Below are 19936 nucleotides of genomic sequence, written 5' to 3'. Positions count from 1 at the left end.
TATATATATATATATATATGTATATATATATTTGTCTAACTTGTAGAATAAAGGAGAATCAAATCTGATAAAGTATATCTAAGGTACAGGAATGGCTGACAGAAAGCTTAAGAAGGACCCAGTTTCTTGGATATTTCATGTTTGAATTTGTAGCTGAGGTTCACAGTACATAATTTGTCATGTTGTTGTTGTTTAGTTCCCAGGTCAGCCTTGATTCAACAGACCCATGATCAACTGTGTCCCAGCCATGACCATTCTGTCATTTTGTATATCCAGGATTAAAGCATCCAATGTGTTCTTCCTTTCTTAAAATGGTAAGGTGTGGTTTGAGGGAGATTTGGTTGTTATTTCTGTGAAGTTGAACAAGTACATAGAGGCTCCCTTGTTGGTTATCTCATTTTTAAATATGTTAGAAATTCATTAGAATGTGATGTTTGAGGTTGATGGCATGGATACAGCAATACAAAGTTTGCAAAATGGAATAAGTTTGTATGCTGTGAGAACTGGTAATTCTACCATTTCAAGCAGAACCCTTCATCATAGAAGAAATGAGAATTGTGTTGTTGGTCGGTTGAGCTGTGAATAAGATGTTATTTGCAGCATTATTGAACTAATTTCTAGCAAAGCTGGCAACAACTAGTTGTTGCTATGTAATCTCAAGTAAGCTCCAATTGTATAGATTTATGACCAAAGGTGTTTTAGTCATTATTATCCCATATTTCTTTCAGGTATTGTGCATTTAGGACCACATTATTTTGCATGTTCTTCTTTTAAGACATTAGAGTGATTTGCAAGAGGTTTGGTTTGATAGTTCTTTCAAGTTAGATTTTCCTTGGCTCATTTTCTTGGTTTTGTTAGACTGGTATGTTGCTTTGTTGTGTTTCATGATATTGCTTATTTTGTGTACGTAAATATATTTCTGCTGCCAATACTGTTTTGGATTAAAGTCCAAAAGATTGAGAGATTATACAGGTAAAGATCATTTTACCCCTCCTTCGTCTGAGAGTGAGGGAAAGACAAAACTGGGGTTTCCATGTATGCTAGTGGCATGTTAAAAAAGAAAAGAAATTACTTCCCAAGAGTCACCTCCATTTTAATTTTTTTTTTTTTTTTCGCTCTTAGATCTATGTAAATCAATATCTGAAAGACTCTTCATGGTAAATGTACTTTTCTATTGCAATTAAGTGGGTTTAGCTATGACAGTTGTAGAGAGTTTATTTGCTAAAAATATCATACAATTTCAAAACTCTGTAAAAGAGCCATAAGTTTGTTTTTTTTGTTTGTTTTTTTGTTACATTTATTGGCACATTTATTTGAATACATCTTATCTTTGCACTGCAATTCACCAGCTTACACATTAATTTTCAGTTGGTTTCATATGTACTACTTGAGTCTCTCCCTGTTATTTGTGTATACATTTAACAATTTGTGTGTGTATTGTACATATGTGTATGTGAGTATCAAACAAATTATTTAAGTTAACTATTCATTACTGAACAATTGTAGCCATAGGATTTTTTTATATGGGATACTAAAAAAATCCTAATGGTGAAACCTTCTTTTAATTGATGATTAGTTAACTTAATTACACTAGTCAATACACATATTCACTCTAGTAATTTTTTCTATATTGTGTGTACATGTGTGTGTGTGTGTGTGTGTATGTACAAACACACACACATACAGAGTGTAAAGAACTTATATGTTTAGATACAGATTTTTTCCCCCATGTGCTGAATACTCATTTATGGAGTGTCTCATAGAGCATCATTACGTTTATTGGACTGTTTTTAATTGGCATATAAACAAACACTCACTTGACTTTTGTCACTTGCTTCTGCAGCTATTGTGAAAGTTCACTAAAGATTGCTGAGTTTATAGATTGTTGTTATTTTAGAAGTATTGGTTGCTGTACTAGATAACTATAGGATATTATTATCCTATAGCTATCAATTGTAATATTTTATAGATTGTTGCTGCTTAGAATAATAGGTTGTTTTGCAATAATTTCAGACTACAATTTTATTGTTATGATTATTTTCATTTTTTGATATATAATTTTTGTTAACGTGACAAGAAATATTATTTTGCTATGAAATCTTTCAATTCACCCTCTTATCAGAATCATTTTACTCATTGCCAGTTATATCTTCCATCCTATCTCAGCTCACTATCTCCTTTCTATTGCCACAGGAATGGCAAATGCCCAAGGTAAGGTAAAAGAAAGAAAAAAATGTTTAGCTGTAGATGAAATACCTATTGTTCTTTATGTGACAAGTACCCTGATGAACTCATTTGTTGCAACTACCAAGACATAGATACCAGATAATATTCACTGACCTCATTATAGTATAACTTTTCATCAGTGATTTAGAATTGTCTTTTTGGGGTTGATGGCTTCAACTTCTATTTTAGAATTTAAATAGTGCCACAACCTCAGGCTTGATTGAAAATATAGTTCATGATTTTAAACACACACATATATTGAAACTTCCAAGCTGGTGAATAAAGAGAAGGAAATTTATTGGCTAATTCAGACTTAGAAAGTTGTCTTTTAATCACCACCACACTACCATTATTACTATAACCAAACCATCACCCCAACTCTTCTCCCTGCCCAAATTCTATATCAGAATGCATATGGTAAATTTTTTTAATTTCATTGAAAATAATTTTTTTTTTTTTGCCTCTTAAATTTTGAAACAGCTGACCCGCCCTTTTCACAGCCATCTTGGTCTCCCCTCAAAGCCCAATTCCCACCCTACCACAGCAGTGGAAGCAGCAGCAGCAACAGCACGTTATGATGTTGTGTCATGCCATAAATGACTTCTACCAACGAGTGTGCTCTTTTTTTTTCTTTTGCATGCTGCATCCTGCTGGCTCCTCCTCTTCCTTCTCATCTTCGTCTGCTGTCATTGTGTGCGCCACCCTGCCTTGTCACCCCTAGGCTAAAGCCATTGGAAGCCGAGAAATTGGCTGCTGAAGAGACTGCTCGAAAACTAGGCCAGATAATTGCAGAAAAAGAAACCAAGCGGTAAGACCCGTTCTAAACAACTTCATTCCATCACCATAACTAACACCTTTGTATGAAAAAAAAAAATAATGATAATAATAACCTATGATCTGTAGGTTGTACCAAACCTTATTGTTTGGATTGGCTTACCATCTTGTTGATCTGACATTGACCACTCAACATCTTTAACAAATGAATTGTCCCATGTGGAATATAAGTCCAGTCTACAGACTTGGATTGTTTAAAACTTTCCTCTTCTCAAAATATCTAGTAGCCATTTTTTTAAACAGCTAAAGGTGAGGGTTTTATTGAAATAATCAGGCTACACAAGTTATTTACATAAACAAAAATGGTAATAATAATATGAATAATGATAATATTACATACCCATGATTTTTCTTGTTTCTTAAAATTTAATTTAATACTGTTTTATTCAGAGATGTCTCTTTCCTTCTTTTTCTGTCTTTCTCCCTTTCCCTTGCACTTTTCATTCCTAACGTGGATTGCTATGATGCTGAAGGATTTTTGGTGATGTTCATTATAGTTAAATATCTGTCTAGGGTGAGTTGTTTGCCTGAGCTTATTGAATTTAACATGGAATTGACTGTTGCACACCAATTCATAATTGACATGAGGACATGTCTAATGCCAGTGCCGGCTGAGTTTTGATACATGAGTCTGAAGCTGAAATACTGAAGCAGCTTTCCGTTCTTTTGAGGACCTGAACTTGATATTGTAACCAAACATAATCCTAGTTGTTGATGTTGTTGCTTTGTCCAGCTTAACCATATTCTGTAAGACTTATGGTCAAAGTCTTTCTATCCCTGACCAGCCAATCCTTTTGAATACAATGAATCTATGACTATATTATGGAATGTGTTCTTTTTAAGATAGAGTATAATTTGAGGGAGATTTGGCTGAAAGTTCTAGTAGGTTGGTCAAGCAAACACAGTGGCCTCCCTCTTGTAGCCAGATAACTTACACATAATATTTTTATCCAAGTGGACTGGAGATGTGAAAGTTAAAGAATCGTAAACCCCTAGTTGATTTCATCTTTGTGGCAGTCACCTATAATACTTCTGGTAGTGTCTTCTTCCATGGGAGAATTTGAGGAGTTAATCTCAGCACTGGTTTTTAATGAGGCATTCGTTAGTTTAACAGTGCATTGCCAGTGTGAACTGCGTCTTCCATCACTACACCTGTCTACTGTTTCAAAGACTGATCTAATGAAAGTCAAAAATCTTTAGTGACATTTCAATATAGTTAATAACTAAACATAAACTAAAAACCTCTTCACTGTCCATGATTCTCTACATTCTTGTTGTTTAACCCTCAGATCAGCCCTGATCCAGCAGACCTATCATCAAAGGGCATCTTTTTTTTATATAGATTTTGTGCATTTAGGACTACATTGTTTAATGTGTCCTGCTTTTTAAGATGGTAAGGTATGATTTAAATGAGACATGGTTGCTATTTCTAGCATGTTTAGTAACCACTTAGAAGCTCTCTTATTGGCTAGTGACCCTTTGTGTACATAATATATATAAACATCTAAATAAAGATGTTTGGACTGTACACAAGACCTATTTTGTACAGGAGGGAGTGAAGTGAAGCTAGTTCAAATCAGCCTTATGAAAACTAATGTTGATCCCTTCCTGGCAAGTTTGTTATTCAGCAACAGGAAGAAGAATCAAACTTGATACCATAAATCATCTGTTATGGCTCTTTATTGCTTGTACCAATCTCACCAGCTCTATTTCCTTCATGTCCTTGATATGGCCATGACATCATGGCATATTTTATGGGTTGGTTCAATAACCAATTAACTCTGTCACTAAAGGGCACTTTTTCTTAGAAATTTGAACCGAAAATCACAAACTAATGGCTGAATTCATCAATTTTACAATTTGCTGAGAAAGGAACTTTATCCATTCTGTAGTACCTTCTTACAACTGGATAGGCTGAAGACTATTAAGATCTTCTGTGTTTTTGATTGTCACACTGCATTTAGAGCAGTCCTATTTTTCCAAAGTCTTCAGGTGCCATTGACCTATAACTAGCTATCTTTTGATCCCCACTCTCTCAGGTTAGTTTGAATGGCTCATGTGATCAGCATTGGGTTGTGTCCAAGTCAAAGATTCATAGCTCAAGACAAAGATTTGTAGCTTTTAACATTTCAGCTCACCTGTCTGAAAGTAGGTATCATATAGTGATGTTTTTAGCAGTAGCATGTTTATGAAATTAACCAGTATTTCATTAACTTGAAGTTCTAAGTCCAATTCCTTCCATGAACAAACCTACCTACACTAAACCAACATCTTATCCAAGGGGGAAACTTAATTACTCTTCTTAATTTCTGTGGAATCTAGAGTTGAGAACTGAGCCTCTGTTGTATCTTGTAGATTTGAAAGAATTAGTATTGACTGGATGAGTCTGAAATACATGTGTATCTTTTTATATATGCTTTTTGATAATCTAATTATTGCTAATTAAATTAAGTAGTTTTTCTTCTTAATGCTTTGTTTACTTTGAAATTTTTATTTTGTGACTTTGAAATTTGATGGATATTTGTGATTTTGAAAAGTGTGGTAACTTGGTAACTGCTTCTGTCTGTTACACTTGTATGAGATAAATAAATAAGCATTGATTTTTGGGGGTTGGTTGGTTGATTGATTGATTTTCAAATATCTGCTGTTTTATTTGATATCATTTATACAACATTTCAGCTTTGAATTTATTTATTTATCTATTTATTTCATAAACATTTTTCAATAATTACTTGCCTCATAGTAGTGCGATATCGATCATTTAACCCATTTCAGACCATATTTGAAGAGAAATATACTGTATAGATAATGCAATTAATTTTGAAACTAATGAATTTGAAGTGAATTAGTAGAATAACATTATCATTATTAAACTGATGATGGATGTTTATATTTAATTATGAATACTTAAGTCAGGACCTAGTGTATCAAACCTAGAGATAGTTTCAGGCAGGTTAGTATCAATACTCTTACACTTGTATTCACAATCGCTTGGTTAATATTTTCAGTAATATACATCATTATAGAAGAATACTTTTAGTAGCATATCTCATAATATAATCAACTGAAACGAGTTTTATGTTACAATAGACAGCTACTAGTGAAAAAGTGATACTGCATTTTAGCACCTTATAAGTGTTTTAAATTAACCAGTTTAATGGAATTCTTATAGTTTGAGCACAGAATCTTAGGCCACATCTTTTGTCAGATGAATACAACAAAGATTTTTGATAATGTAGGTAATAAAACTACAGAAAATGGGAGCTCTTTTTGAGTTGTGTGGGTAAATAAATAAGAAAAAATGTGTGCTTGCTGTTATTGTTGTTAAGTCTCAAACAGTTGTGTTGGAGCAAGTCAAACTATTTGTGTGGTATTTTATTTATATTACCACACGTTTAAAAACAAAGAATTTGACTGATATTCAAAAACAAGTAAATGAAACTTAAACAAGAATGTTAGAACCCAGTTAATAACTAGACTTTGAAATTATTTCTGGTTGATTTTAGATGTTTCTCACTTGCAATCCACTTCATATTCTGATTTGAGAATATGAACATGTTTTGTTTTGTGTTTTTTTTTTGCTCTCATGAAGCATGAACTGCTTTTAAAAGATATTATCTGGGACGTGACTCATGTGAGTCCAAAGAATCAGTATTCAGTCATGAAATTGCACTGATGATAATAATAGTAAAACAAATTAAATGAGTAAAAAAAAAATGGATGCCAAAAATGGTCGTCCAATTTTAAAAGGTTTAAAAATGTCTTTTATTGTTTCATTTTGTCTTCTATTCTTTTTGTTCACTTTTATTACCTCATTGTGTTGCCTGCATGTGTAACTAAAATTTTATCACTTTTGAAATTACCAATTGCATACCATATCTACTGGAATAAAATTATCACTTAATATCAGCCGGCTGATAGAAAATACTGTTGTATTTTATGTTTACCAATATGTAACCAAATATTTTATCATATATTCAAAACAGGACTTCACTAATGATTTGAACATATTCCTCAACAAAGGCTTACATTTTATTTAAAAACACAAAACCTCATTAATAGCTTGTTTTTAATCACCTTTAAAAGTGCTCAAAAGTTACCATTGTTTTACTTTTGCTCTGTGTATATGAGAGAGAGAGGGAGAAGAAACTGTGTGTGAGAGAGAAGTGGGGAGAAAGTGTGTGTGTCTGTTTGAATAAGAGACAGACAGACCAAGAGAGAGAGAGAAAAGGGAAGGTATCTAGTCTACTGGTAAAATAAACCCATCACTATTTACGACTTTGAACATAAATATTGTTGCTTCAGTTTGAGTGTGTGTGTGTGTGTGTGTGTGTGTGTGTGTGTATAGATAGATAGACAGACAGACAGACAGACAGACAGACAGACAGACAGACAGACAGACAGACAGACAGACAGACAGACACACAGACAGACAGACAGACAGACAGACATGCATATGCATTTATACACGCATATGGAAGATTCTTCATTGGTGTTAACAATGAACTTTCAGGTGTTCAGTGAACTGGGTTCCTGTTCACAAAAGTGCAAAAAGCTCAGTATTCTACAGGTATGTGTATTTTTATTAATTCTGTTCTCAAACCTATCAGCAATGAACAATATGTGGCAGGTTATACTTTTCAATTTTACAACTACAACTCAGAAAGACAAGGAAAAAGAAATATATATATATAGAGAGAAAGGAATTGACTTTGGCACTGGACTCTTTATGTATCATCCTAGAGGATTTGAACCTAGAGTGTAGAGAGCTGGAATGAATACTGCAAGATATTCTACCTGAAACTCTAACAATTTTGTCAGTCTGCCTTTCTATATTATATTATCAACTATAATAATACTCCTGTGTTTTTCTCCATCACAGCATATGAATGAGAAAGGAAGGGGTGGTCACAAACTGGTGGGATAGTGAACATTCAATGCTGAAAAGAAAAATCAAACAGCGTTTCAACTCTGTGTGAGTATATGTGTGTATGTGTGTGCATGTACAAGGGAAATATGTGAATGTATGGGCATGTACAAGGGAAATATGTGAATGTATGTGAACATTGACAAGTGTATTAATTTGATTTACCATCCATATTTATTTATATATAAAATACTACAATTAGCCATCATTTTTGATGGTACAGGGCCAGCTATTATCATAATAATATATAATAGTTCATAATTTGCATGGGAACTAAAATATATCAAACACAATTCTGTAGTAAACAAGTTGAAAGTTATTTATTGAAATGTTCAACTCTTGTGCAACTTATGGTCCACCCTGTGTGTGTATACATACATACATACATATATAACCATATTCAACTACATCCAGATTTTTTAGTTGTTATGTGTTGTTTATATAGAAGAAGGATGTAAAATGATGATGATTGTCAGATGTCAAAAATAATTAGGAAGCAAGATAAAAAAATAAAGCTAGAAATATACTCCCTCACTACTCATATAAACATATGCCCATACACACACACACACACACACACACACACACACACACACACACACCACTCATATCATACACATACATAGATATGAGTTTGTATATGTAATCAACAAGTTGAGCTTAGAAATTTTCTTTTATGAAATTTACTTTCAATTATTTCATTTTGCCTTTTTGTATTCTCTTCTCAACATCATCTTTTTTTCCATTCAGGATAATTTTTGTTTTAGTTTCCTTATCAGTTAGAAATGATTACCTTTTTACCTCTTTCTTTCTTTTCCTTTCTTTTTCATCTTCATTCTTCTGTCTTTTTTTGTTCATTTTTCTTTTTTATTTGTTTATTTTTTTTGCCATCACTATTCTTCTAGCTGCTACTTTCGTTTTTTTAGTTCTCATTCGTTCCCTCTTCATTTTTTCTTCTTTTATTTTACTACTACTACCACCACCACCACCTATCAGAGAGTGAAAACAAAAATGAAAAATTCTTTTGAGTGTGCCTGTATCAGAAACCTAGTTTGAATTTAGTAAACTTTTCCCAGTTCCTGGTTAAAGCCATTTCTCTTCATTTAAATAACCTGATATCTTTCAGACAAGCATCAACATTACACCATCGCATACCACTTTCTGTATATCTGAATTCTTGTCCCCATCTGAGAAGTATTCATCATCATTATCCATCATCATCAACAACAACATAAAACTGTGGATAACTGACAAAATGTGTTTTGGTACTATTTAATTATATCCCTTTCTGTTCTCACTGACCTTGGTCCACTTCTCTATTTCAATAAAATATCAACTTGTGGGTTCCAGTTATATCTGTGAAGGCATATGGCTTAGTGGTTAGGGTGTTCAGTTCACAATTGTAAATTCGATTTCTGACGGTGCATTATGGTCCTTCAGCAAGACACTTTATTTCTTATTGTTTGTATCCACTCAGCTGGAAAAAATTAGTAGTACCCGTAGTTGGCTTTGCCTTTCATTGTTTTGGGGTCGATAAAATAAGTACCAGTTGAACATAGTGGTCAGTGTAATCAACTTACTGCCTCCTGTGAAATTGCTGGCCTTGTGCCAAGATTTGAAACCAACATCAGATATGGCCTGACAGCAGTGAGCTGGCAGAATCATTAGCACACCAGCCAAAATGTTTTGCAGTATTTCATTCATTTTTATGTTGTGAGTTCAGATTCCACTGAGGTTGACTTTGCCTTTTTGTCCTTTTGGGGTCGGGTACTTTCAGGTTGGGTACTGGGGTCGATGTAATTGATTTACCCCCTCCTTCAAAACTCCCATAAATTCTGACCTTGTGTCAAAATTTGAAACCAGTATCAGTTATGGCTTTGGACCAGCGTTAGAGATCAAGAATATCTATTACTGTTAGAATCAGTATGGTAATGTACAAAATATTGTAGCATTTTGTTATAACACTTTTTATGTCCTGAGTTCAAATCATGCCAAAATCAACTTTGCCTTCCAGGGTTGATAAAATAAAGTACCAGTCAAGTGCTGGAGTAGATTTAATATTCCTATCAAATGTTGTATAAGTGAATGCATGACTGTATGGTTAAGAAGTTTGCTTCCCAACCACGTGATTTCACATTCAGTCCCAATGTGCATCACTTTAGGTAAGTGTCTTCTACTATAGCTCTCCTACTATAGCACAAAGCCTTGTAAACTGAAAGAAGCCCATCATACACAGTTGTGTGTGTGTGTGTGTGTGTGCATGCATGCGCACACATGTGCTTTCTTGTCTTGATATCACATGATCAATATACATGAGTGTCACCATCACAGAAGCAGTGTTATTATTTCCAATCTTCCATGAAAACTTGTCTAGTGATGTGAAAATGTTCCCTAGCTTAGAAACAAGGATGAACATCCAGTCATAGAAACCTGCTTCATTGAATTCCATGTAGCTCGTGTAAGCACAAAAAAGTTGACACTAAAACAATGATGATGATGATGATGATGAGATTAAGCATCATGCAAAAACACTTGTTGAACCCCAGATCAGCCTTGATGAAGTACTCTTATGGACAAAATGTTCCAGCTATAACCATCCCAACTTTTTCAGGCATGTTGCATCTAGAATTATACTACCGTATATATATCCTTCCATTTCTAAGATAGTATAGTATACTGTGAGTGAGATTGGCTGCTACTACTAGTTTGGAAATGCAGCACAAATTAACTTAATTCTGATGCTAATAAAGACAATTTTTCACAAACACTTATTGACTAACATTTGGTTAGATCTTGGGTCTTTAACTGAGTCTTAAAGGATAATCAATTAAACCATTTATCTTTATGAGACAGGATTGATCAATTTGATCTTTGTATTGCAATCATCCAGAGATGTGTTCAGATATAATTGTAGACTGTTTTACTAAATCATAGGAGGGCTATAACATTAGGCGCACTATTTCATAGCATAAAGTTGCTGTCATGGATACAAATACCATTTAACACTTTTGTGATCAGAGTGATTCAGTTGTTTTTGATTTGAGCTTATGAGTATGAAACAAATATCATTAATCAATCACATTAGACTTGTTAGAGATATAGGAAAAGTCAGGCGGTTTGGGGAGGAGTGAAAAAATCCAAGGTATCTGACAAAAGTGCTTTAACAGAATAGTAGATAACATAACAGCCAATAGAAGTGAAAAAGAAATGAACAGGCTAAAAGATGGGAGACAGGAAGTAGATGAAGAAGTGACCACTGCAAATGAAAGAGAAGTAGTTGGTGGGAAATGTGATAGGAAAAAGGGGGCTAGTAGTGTGGTGTGAGTTAGCCAATCATTTCTGAGTTGGAGCTTTGGCCACACATACATGCATTGCTCTTAACTCCATTATAGTGATGATTGTTATTGTCAGTATTAAGGAATAGCAGTGTGATACAATTGATTCAATGCCTTGTGGGTATTCAGTTACATCTTTTTACAATGTGAATTTAAATCCCACTTGAGTTGATTTCTGATAATTCATATTTGTTTCTTTTCAAAATACAGTAATCTCTTGACTATCGTGGGTGTTATATTCCAGAACCCTCCACTATAGGTGAAAATCTGCAAAGTAGAAACAGTACTGTTCTGTATATTCTTTTTATTATTTTTATAATTTGTATATATTTATTTTATTATAAATGCAAAGCAACATCACAGAGGAATCGACATAAGCTTAAATAATAAACCATGATAGATGAACCACGATATAGCAAGAGGTTACTGTCTTTCTTCTTCTGTGTAGATGGGTTGTACATTTCTGTAAATATTGATACCTCCATGTCATCATCAACATCATCATTTAGCATCCATTGTCCATGCTGGCATGGGTTGGACAGTTTGACCAGAGCTGGCAAGTTGGAAGGCTACACCAGACTCCAGTCTGATTTGGCATGGTTTCTATGGCTGGATGCCCTTCTTAATGCCAACCACTCTGAGAGCATAGTTCTTTAGAAAATAAACAAATAAGATGAAAAGTAAATGCTTTCTTTATTTTTCAGTAAGGTTAACTAAAGCAGAGCTACGAATGTGTGTTTGTTGATGTACTCTGCTGGAGCACACCATTGGCAGTTCCCTGGTTATAGAATGATATGGAGGATGGGGTATAATTTAGAGGGAGTTGCAGTTGACCATGACTGAATTAGTATGTTGTTGGCCATTTTGCTGATAGAATGATAGTTTCTATCCTTTTGTCCATGCAACAGTATGTCCTTAGCATAGATGCACGTCTTTCAGTGATTCAGCCCATCCAGCTGATGGTAATAGACAATATGAGATAGTGCAGTTTACTGCTACAACCTGTGAGTTCATGCTTTAGTTGGAAGTATATATGTATTCAGCATATATGCTGGGAAATCCATGGGTTATATGAAATGTTAAGAGGAAGAAGTTGCCTTCTTGATTGAAAGACTAGCCAACATTTTTGTGTCTGCTCAATTTGTGAGATATAGCAACCAAATTTTTATCAAACATCCAACCATCATAGAAATAAAAAATACAAGATGGTAATAGCTTCGATGTTTTTGATATAACTTGCTAAAAATGCAACATTTCAACAAAAACAAAATAATTTTCTTTTTATTGATAATATATGAGTTTTAATATTTTCTGTAACAGCAGAGCGGTGGTTCGATCAAGCAAGCAAAACTAGACAAGATCTGTGACATTAAATTTTTTGGTGGACGGTTATGTTAGATGTAGGGAATGATGGTAGTATTAAACAATTCACAGCAAAAATCTGTGCCATGAGACACCATCTGGAAACCATTGGTTTGATGTGCTCCCTTTGTTCTTTGGTGGTAGTGGTGATGATGATGATAGTGGCACTAACTGCTGTTCCAGAAGACAGTAGCTGTGGCAAAAACCACTACCATGACAACAAAAACAAACACTCATTAAAATATACCACCATTATTGGGGTTTTTTGTTGTTTTTGTTTGTTTATTTTTTCTTTTCTTTTTTTTTTTTTTTGTTACTACAATCCTTTCTACTATAGGCACAAGACTTGGAATTTCGGGGAAGGGAGCTAGTCGACATCGACTCCAGTGCTCAACTGGTAACTTATATTATTAACCCTGGAAAGATGATAGACAAAGTCAACCTCGACTGAATTTGAACTCAGAACGTATAGCTGGAAGAAATGCCGCTAAACATTTTGTGCCGCGTGCTATCGCCGGACAAAATGCTCTGTTATTACAGTAATTGTTACCTGAATTTAGAATCATTTTGTCTGCGAGACTCAACATTATCGTGCTGCATTAATCTCCTACTGAGTTATCTCCCTTTACATCAACGTCCCTTTTTGCATTTTGTATCCTACGGGAATGATGAAATAAGTACCAAAGTACTGGGCTTTATATAATCAACCAAAACCCTTGAAGATGGTGCTCCAGTTTAGCCACAGTTTAATAACTGAAACTAGCAAAAGAATCTCGAAGATTCGATCAGCCTGAACAAAATTTATCAACATCTTGCTCTCGTGTTCTCATTAATCTTACATTTTTAATTAGCGTTTTTGTTAGCTGTGTCATTTATTAGCAACATAAACTTTTTTCGACCCCAGCCCCTCCCACTCTCTGTTATCCTGTCTTTTCCTTTACTACAACCTCCCTCTCTCCCTCTCTCTCTCTCTCTCTCTCTCTCTCTCTCTCTCTCTCTCTCTCTCTCTCTCTCTCTCTCTCTCTCTCTCTCTCTCTCTCTCTCTCTCTCTCTCTGGATCAAAGGTAAGAACTGACAATGAGATTTGGTCAAGAGAATCAAGTTTCTTTGTTCTGAGACTTGATTGCCTGCACAGTGTTGACTTAGGAAGTAGTGGAGTGTTGATGCTAATGATGATGATGATGGTGGCGGTGGTAGGAGGAGATGGAAGAAGTAACAGTTGTGGGAGTGATGCTGGTTCATTGTAGTATAGTGTTGTGACTGCATTGGTGGTTGTTGTTTAACCCTGAGTCTGCCCTGGTCAATCTGTGGTCAGTGGCACTCCAGCCATGACAATCCCATTTTATTTTCATATACAGTATGTCTAGGACTACATTACATTAATCTATTGTGCCCTTTCTACATTAACTGTTTGTGATCAGAGGGAGACTTGGCTGCTGTTTCTAGTTAGTGCAGCAACCACTTAAAGGCCCATAAGTGATGGTGCTAGTAATTGTAGGGGGGAGGAGAATAAGTGTAGTGATAGTGCATTGGCAGCAGTGGTGGTAGTAGTTGGAGGAGGAAAAGGTGACTGACAGTTGTAGTAGTGTGGTACGCAAGGCGGTGGTGGTGGTGGTGGTGGCGGTGGTGGGAGTTATAAGAAATTACAGTTATGGTGGCAGTGATAGTGGTGATTGTATCTGCACTCTACTGATGTTGTTGTTGTTGTTGGTAATGATGATGATGATGATGATGATTATAAGGATGATTAAAATGATGGTAAGGTGTGTGTGTGTGGGAGTATAAACATGGATGTGGATATGGCAGGCAGTTGAGGTGTTCGTGATGGTGTAATGAAAACAGTAGCTGTGGTGGTGTATAGTGGACGTTTGTTTGGTGGTGGTGGAACAGAGAGTGTGGGCGTGGGTGATATTGCGTTCTTTGACCAAACAGACAAATGGAAAGATAGATTGGATAGATGTTTGACAAATTTGTTTTCTATTGTCAGGAGAGTTTGCTCAGAGAAGGGGGACAATCAGTGAACTCCCCACCCATCTCTGCTACTATCACCACTGTCCACACCACAATTGCTCTTTTGTTCATGTCCATTCAACCAAAATCTTCCTTAATTAATTCCATCTAAACCAATCACTTAGACAGATTTTCTGTTACAAGAAGTGTTGTTTGTGGTGGTGGTGGTGGTGGTGATTTTGGCAGAGTTGTTATTGTTTTTGTTTGTGAAAGTGGCAGGGCAGTGGGGGTGTAGAGATTATTTTGTTGTTTAACCCAGGTCAACCATAATCAAGCAGAACTATGATCAAAGCATTTCAGCCATGCCCTCCTATCTTTTTTCTGGAAGAGTGCATCAAGAATAACATTCTTCCCCATTTTTTTTTAAAGACATTAGGTAGATATATGAAGGAAAATTTAGTTATTTCTAACAAGTTCAGTGGCCATGCTTCCCCCACCCTTGTTGGTAGAACAGTAGACAGTGTCTGTTAGTAATTGTAGTGATGTTTGTGTTGGCACTTATGAAGCAGGCCTATGGTTAAAAGCAATCCAGCTGTGATCACCCCACCCTTTTTTAGCAACAGTGTACCCTAAACATCATTATCCAAATCAGTGGTTCTGAACCATTCTTTTCCTATGGACCCCTTTTGATTCCTCTTTTCTTCGAATGGACCTTCATACCCACACAATATTTTAAAATATCCTATAACATTTTATAACTAAATATTATTAGGAATTATATAAATAAATTGTAAAAATATTTTGTGTATTGTAGAAGTATAGCTAATTTATTGCTCATAAATTTTAACAACTAAATCTTATATTGATCCCCAAGGGTCATGTGAATCCTGGATGAGAATTACTGATCTAAATTGTCCTTTTTTTAAGCTGAGGGAGATTTAGTTGCCATTTCTAACAGATCTAGTAACTATGTAGTGGCTCTTTTGTTGGCTCGTTGATTGATTTGTTACTTTTTGTTGTAGTTTAACTCTTTGGCATTCAGATTATTTTGTAGAATGTAATGCTTATTTATTTGATTTGTTTCAAATTAATCATGCATTATCTTGTGGTTTTAAAATTTCAATGCTGTGATAATAATTTTTTAGAACGACATCATAGAATAGGTGTAAGAGGCTGGATCTGGTTAGTTTGAACAGCAAATAGGTAGACTATTTGGTTCGGATATGGCCTGTTCAAATGCTAGAAGGTTAACCCCTGTCAGATTTGACTGAGCATACCAGTCAAATCTGACCTGAGGCTAGTGTGATTTGAGGGAATTTCAGTGTTATTTCTTGCAAGTTGAACTACCACATTGAGGCTTCTTTGTTCTCCCATTTTTATTATTGTTAGTAAAGTGGTGGTAATGTTTGCAGCAGTTGTGCTGTAGTGGTGGTAGTAGTAGTATTAATAGTAGTGATACGGTGCTACTAGTGGTGGTTTGGGCCATAGTGATGTTGATAGTGATGGTGGTTGTAGTGTTGGTAATAGAGGTACTGTGGTAGTAGTAGCAATGTTAGTTGTAGTGGTGGTGTTTCTGGTAGTAGTGACGATGATGTTGTTAGTGTAAGTGATGCTTGGAAAGTGATGTTCATAATACTGGATCATGTTGATGGCTTTGTCTTAATGAGGTGGCAGTGTTGTTGCTGATGGTGATGTTATGATGATGATGGAGCTGCTTTTCTGGTGGATAGAAACAGTGTAGGAGATTGTAAATCACCCTTGATTATTAAATTGGCCTATGTTCCAAGGCACTCTAACCATGACCTCCATCTTGTCTTTTAAAAGGTATGTAGTTCTACCTACATTATCTGCTGCATCCTTTAATTATCAAGGAAAGTAGGCTGTGATGTGTGAGATATTTAGCTGCTATTTCTGGCACATTGGACAGCCATGTAGAGACTTCTTCATTGGCTCATGATAATGATGGTTTCGTGGAATTGGAAATAATGACCTCCTTTACTTATCAAAGAAGGTATGCTGTGATTTGAGAGAGATTTAGCTGCTATTTCTAGCACCTTGGGCAGCCATGTAGATACTTTCTCTTTGGCTTATGGCAATGGTGGTATTGTAGAGTTGGAAGTAAGAACTTCCTTTACTTATCAAAAAAAAAATATGCTGTGATTTGAAAGAAGTTTAGTTGCTGTTTCTAGCACCTTGGGCAGCCATGTAGAAACTTCCTCATTGGCTTGATTTCATAGAACTGGAAGTAATAACCTCCTTGACTTATCAAAGAAGGTATACTGTGATTTGAGAGAGATTTAGCTGCTATTTCTTGTACATTGAGCAGCCATCTAGAGATTTCCTCATTGGCTCATGGCAATGGTAGTTTCATAGAGTTGGAAGTGAGAACATTTGAATTGATCTCTGCCATCACAAGCTAGTCACACCTTTTGTATCCCCAGTATTATACAGAAGCCCATTGTATACTGTGTTGGCCCTCTCATTATGTCGACCAGCAACTCCAGTAATGGAAATTGCATCGGTCAGCTCACTCAATAATTACGCATTGTGAGAGTCTGATCCTTCTATAATTATTCATTGTGTGGGTCATTTAACCTATAATTGTCCAATCTTTTGAAACTTTTTCCTATTTCTCTCTTTCTTCTTTTCACACACACACTGACTTACATGGCCTCCTATATGTTTATGCTTGTTAATAAGCACAGCAACGTTAGTGTGCACATGTCCATATGTATATGTATGTATGTATGTTTATTATTTCTCTAAGAATTTGTAGGTAAAGAAAATTGTCTCATATATAGGTGTATAAATATGTTCGTATAGATGCAAAAGCATATACACACATCAACATAAATGTATGTATCTTTACATTCATACATAAGGACATTCATTTCACATACTGTTTTGCACATCCATACTACCTGCTCTTTCTCTCCTTTTGTCTATCTCCCCTCTTTCTTTCTCATTTACATAACACATGTATGTATAAATTCATTGTTGTAATTCTTATAGTTTTGTTTTGCCATCTGTTGAGAACTTTCTAAACCAGATATACACAGTTTGATGCTGGGGGCGAGAATTATGGAGAGGGTAAGATGTAGGCCTGAGATGGAACATTATTGTAACCAGCTGAAATATTATTCATATATTCACACAAATTATACATATATAGTAGTATGTGTGTGTATGTGTATTTACATTTAATTCAGACTCTATAGATATATATTCATAGAAATATGCACAGGCACAACTCCTAAGTACGAATGTGAATGCGAGCATGCTTATACATGCAAACGTATAATCCACGCACTCACACACATTGATATTATATTCATATAATCATGCACACATACATGCATATATCTATACGCATATATATATATATAAATATTATTATTATTTTCTAATGATGCATTTTAAAACCAATTGACACAATCACAATGATATCGTTGTTGATATTATCCTGTGAATGATATTGCAATTATCACTAAGAATCAATGGATCAACTTGAATAGCAAGCAACTTGGTAATTCGGTCATGAGTATGTGTCTACACTTCATTTGAAGCTCAGCTAATCATTGCTCAGCAGAGCTTGAAAAACAAGAATTTTGACTGAAAGAATCCTCCTGTATAGTTTCCAGTTTTGTTTAGCGATAACTGTAGAATGATTGGCTACTTGCTAGTGGAGGAAAATCTGTGACTCGGTTTCATTTCTCATCTATAGCTATTTTATTTCATATACAACGGTTGAACCCAAAAGTAATGCAAAAGAGAGCGTAACTTTTTATTAACTTATGTTTGGCCATTCATGTTGTGCAGGTTAGCAGAGCAAGTCTTCCTCCCTACAAAGGCACTACTCTGCATTGTCTCTGTCAGAAGCAATGCATTTGCACTGTTGTATCCACTTCTTCATAGCTACTTTCACCTCTTCTGTGCCATCAAATTATTGTTCCTGAACAGGTGAGAATTAATTGGCTCCAGATACAAGCTATACATATATGGGAGATGACTGACCAGCTCAATTTGCCAGTTACCTGATTTGATGTTAAAGATAGTGAATGTGAATTGTTTTCAGATTCTTATAAGTCTCTGAATATCTCTGTATATCACTGTTCATTTCCAAAAATCAAAGAGAATGATACCTTTGTTATCCCCACCACAAAAAAAAACTGATACCATCACTTTTCATACTGACAATTGGCTTTTGACCCTCTGAGACCTTGAAGGTATGGTGCTATTCCAAGGACCATGTTTTTATTTCCAGATCATAAAGTTTAATCTCCTGTCACCAGATCAGATAAAATATAAAGAAAACATGTCCTTCAAATATTTCCAGTAGATCAGAAGAGACTTCTACACTTCTCTCCTTCAAATCAGTATCATCTGCCGAGATACCCACTTTACACACATTTTCTGATGCCTTAAGTTTTCCATCATCATCTGTAATGCATTGTGATCACAGACCAGTTGTGCAGCAAGCTCACAGGTTGTGACTCATCTTTCTCTGCAAATCAGTTTGTCCACTCATTGGTGGTTTGTATCAGCAGTTGCAGTAGATGGTCTCCCACTGTGTGGTTTGTCTTCATTGTTGGTTTCCCCTTCTATAAACATCTTCATCTATTTGTACACATTGCTCTTGTCAATGGTGTCATCTGCGTGAACAACCGTTAACCTTTCATGCGAGTTCAACAATCTGCCCCTGTTCCTCTCCCATTTACCAAGAACACAATGAAAGGTATGTTGCTTCTGCTTGGAAACCATTATTTGCCTGCAATGAAGAAAAACGGAAATAAGAATTCTGATAGAGGAACGAGTTATTCTATCAACATGTGTAATATGAATGATCTGTGTTAGTTAATAAAAAAGTTATGCCCACTTTTGCATTACTTTTGATACAACCTTAATAACTTCATTTTTATTCTTTTTATCATTCAACTGTCATCATAATTTTTACCCGCTCTCCCTTCTTTCAGACTATAAGAAGAGTTCCTTTTTTTTTTCCTTTGAGGTAAAAGTAATTATTTATTGTTTAATGCAAAACAAAGGGCATAAGTTCAAATCCAGTTAAGGTTTGGTAATCTGTATTGTATTTATTGCCATACAACCAAGCAAAACCTCAGCAGTCTGACTGAACTGCTCTGATGGAAAACAAAAAAAACCCAGTTAAATGTTATCTCATTTCATTTTTGATGAATGCTCTTAGAAAATCCACCATCATCACAACATGACTATCTTTTTATCATCATCATTATTATTATCATTACCATTTTACTATTGTCTTCCAAATGTCAACTCCATGCCT

At 35.1% G+C, this 19936-nt stretch overlaps 1 protein-coding gene across 6 annotated transcripts in view; it reads left to right on the top strand.

Annotated features, from left to right (window-relative positions):
- LOC106868839 (RUN and FYVE domain-containing protein 2) overlaps positions 1–19936 on the top strand; it is a 245763-nt gene that overhangs the window by 210657 nt on the left and 15170 nt on the right. For 5 of the 6 annotated variants that reach the window (XM_052969822.1, XM_052969818.1, XM_014914266.2 and 2 more), the window contains one exon: positions 2948–3034. The exons of the other annotated variant lie outside the window; for it this stretch is intronic. In XM_052969822.1, coding sequence (XP_052825782.1) covers positions 2948–3034 — 87 coding nt within the window. The remainder of the gene's footprint in view (positions 1–2947; positions 3035–19936) is intronic. 6 annotated transcript variants of the gene reach the window in all.

Source organism: Octopus bimaculoides, chromosome 7, assembly GCF_001194135.2.
Source record: "Octopus bimaculoides isolate UCB-OBI-ISO-001 chromosome 7, ASM119413v2, whole genome shotgun sequence".
NCBI lineage: Eukaryota > Metazoa > Mollusca > Cephalopoda > Octopoda > Octopodidae > Octopus > Octopus bimaculoides.
The sequence above is the reverse complement of the archived record's forward strand: the minus strand, read 5'-3'. Positions and strand labels throughout refer to the sequence as shown.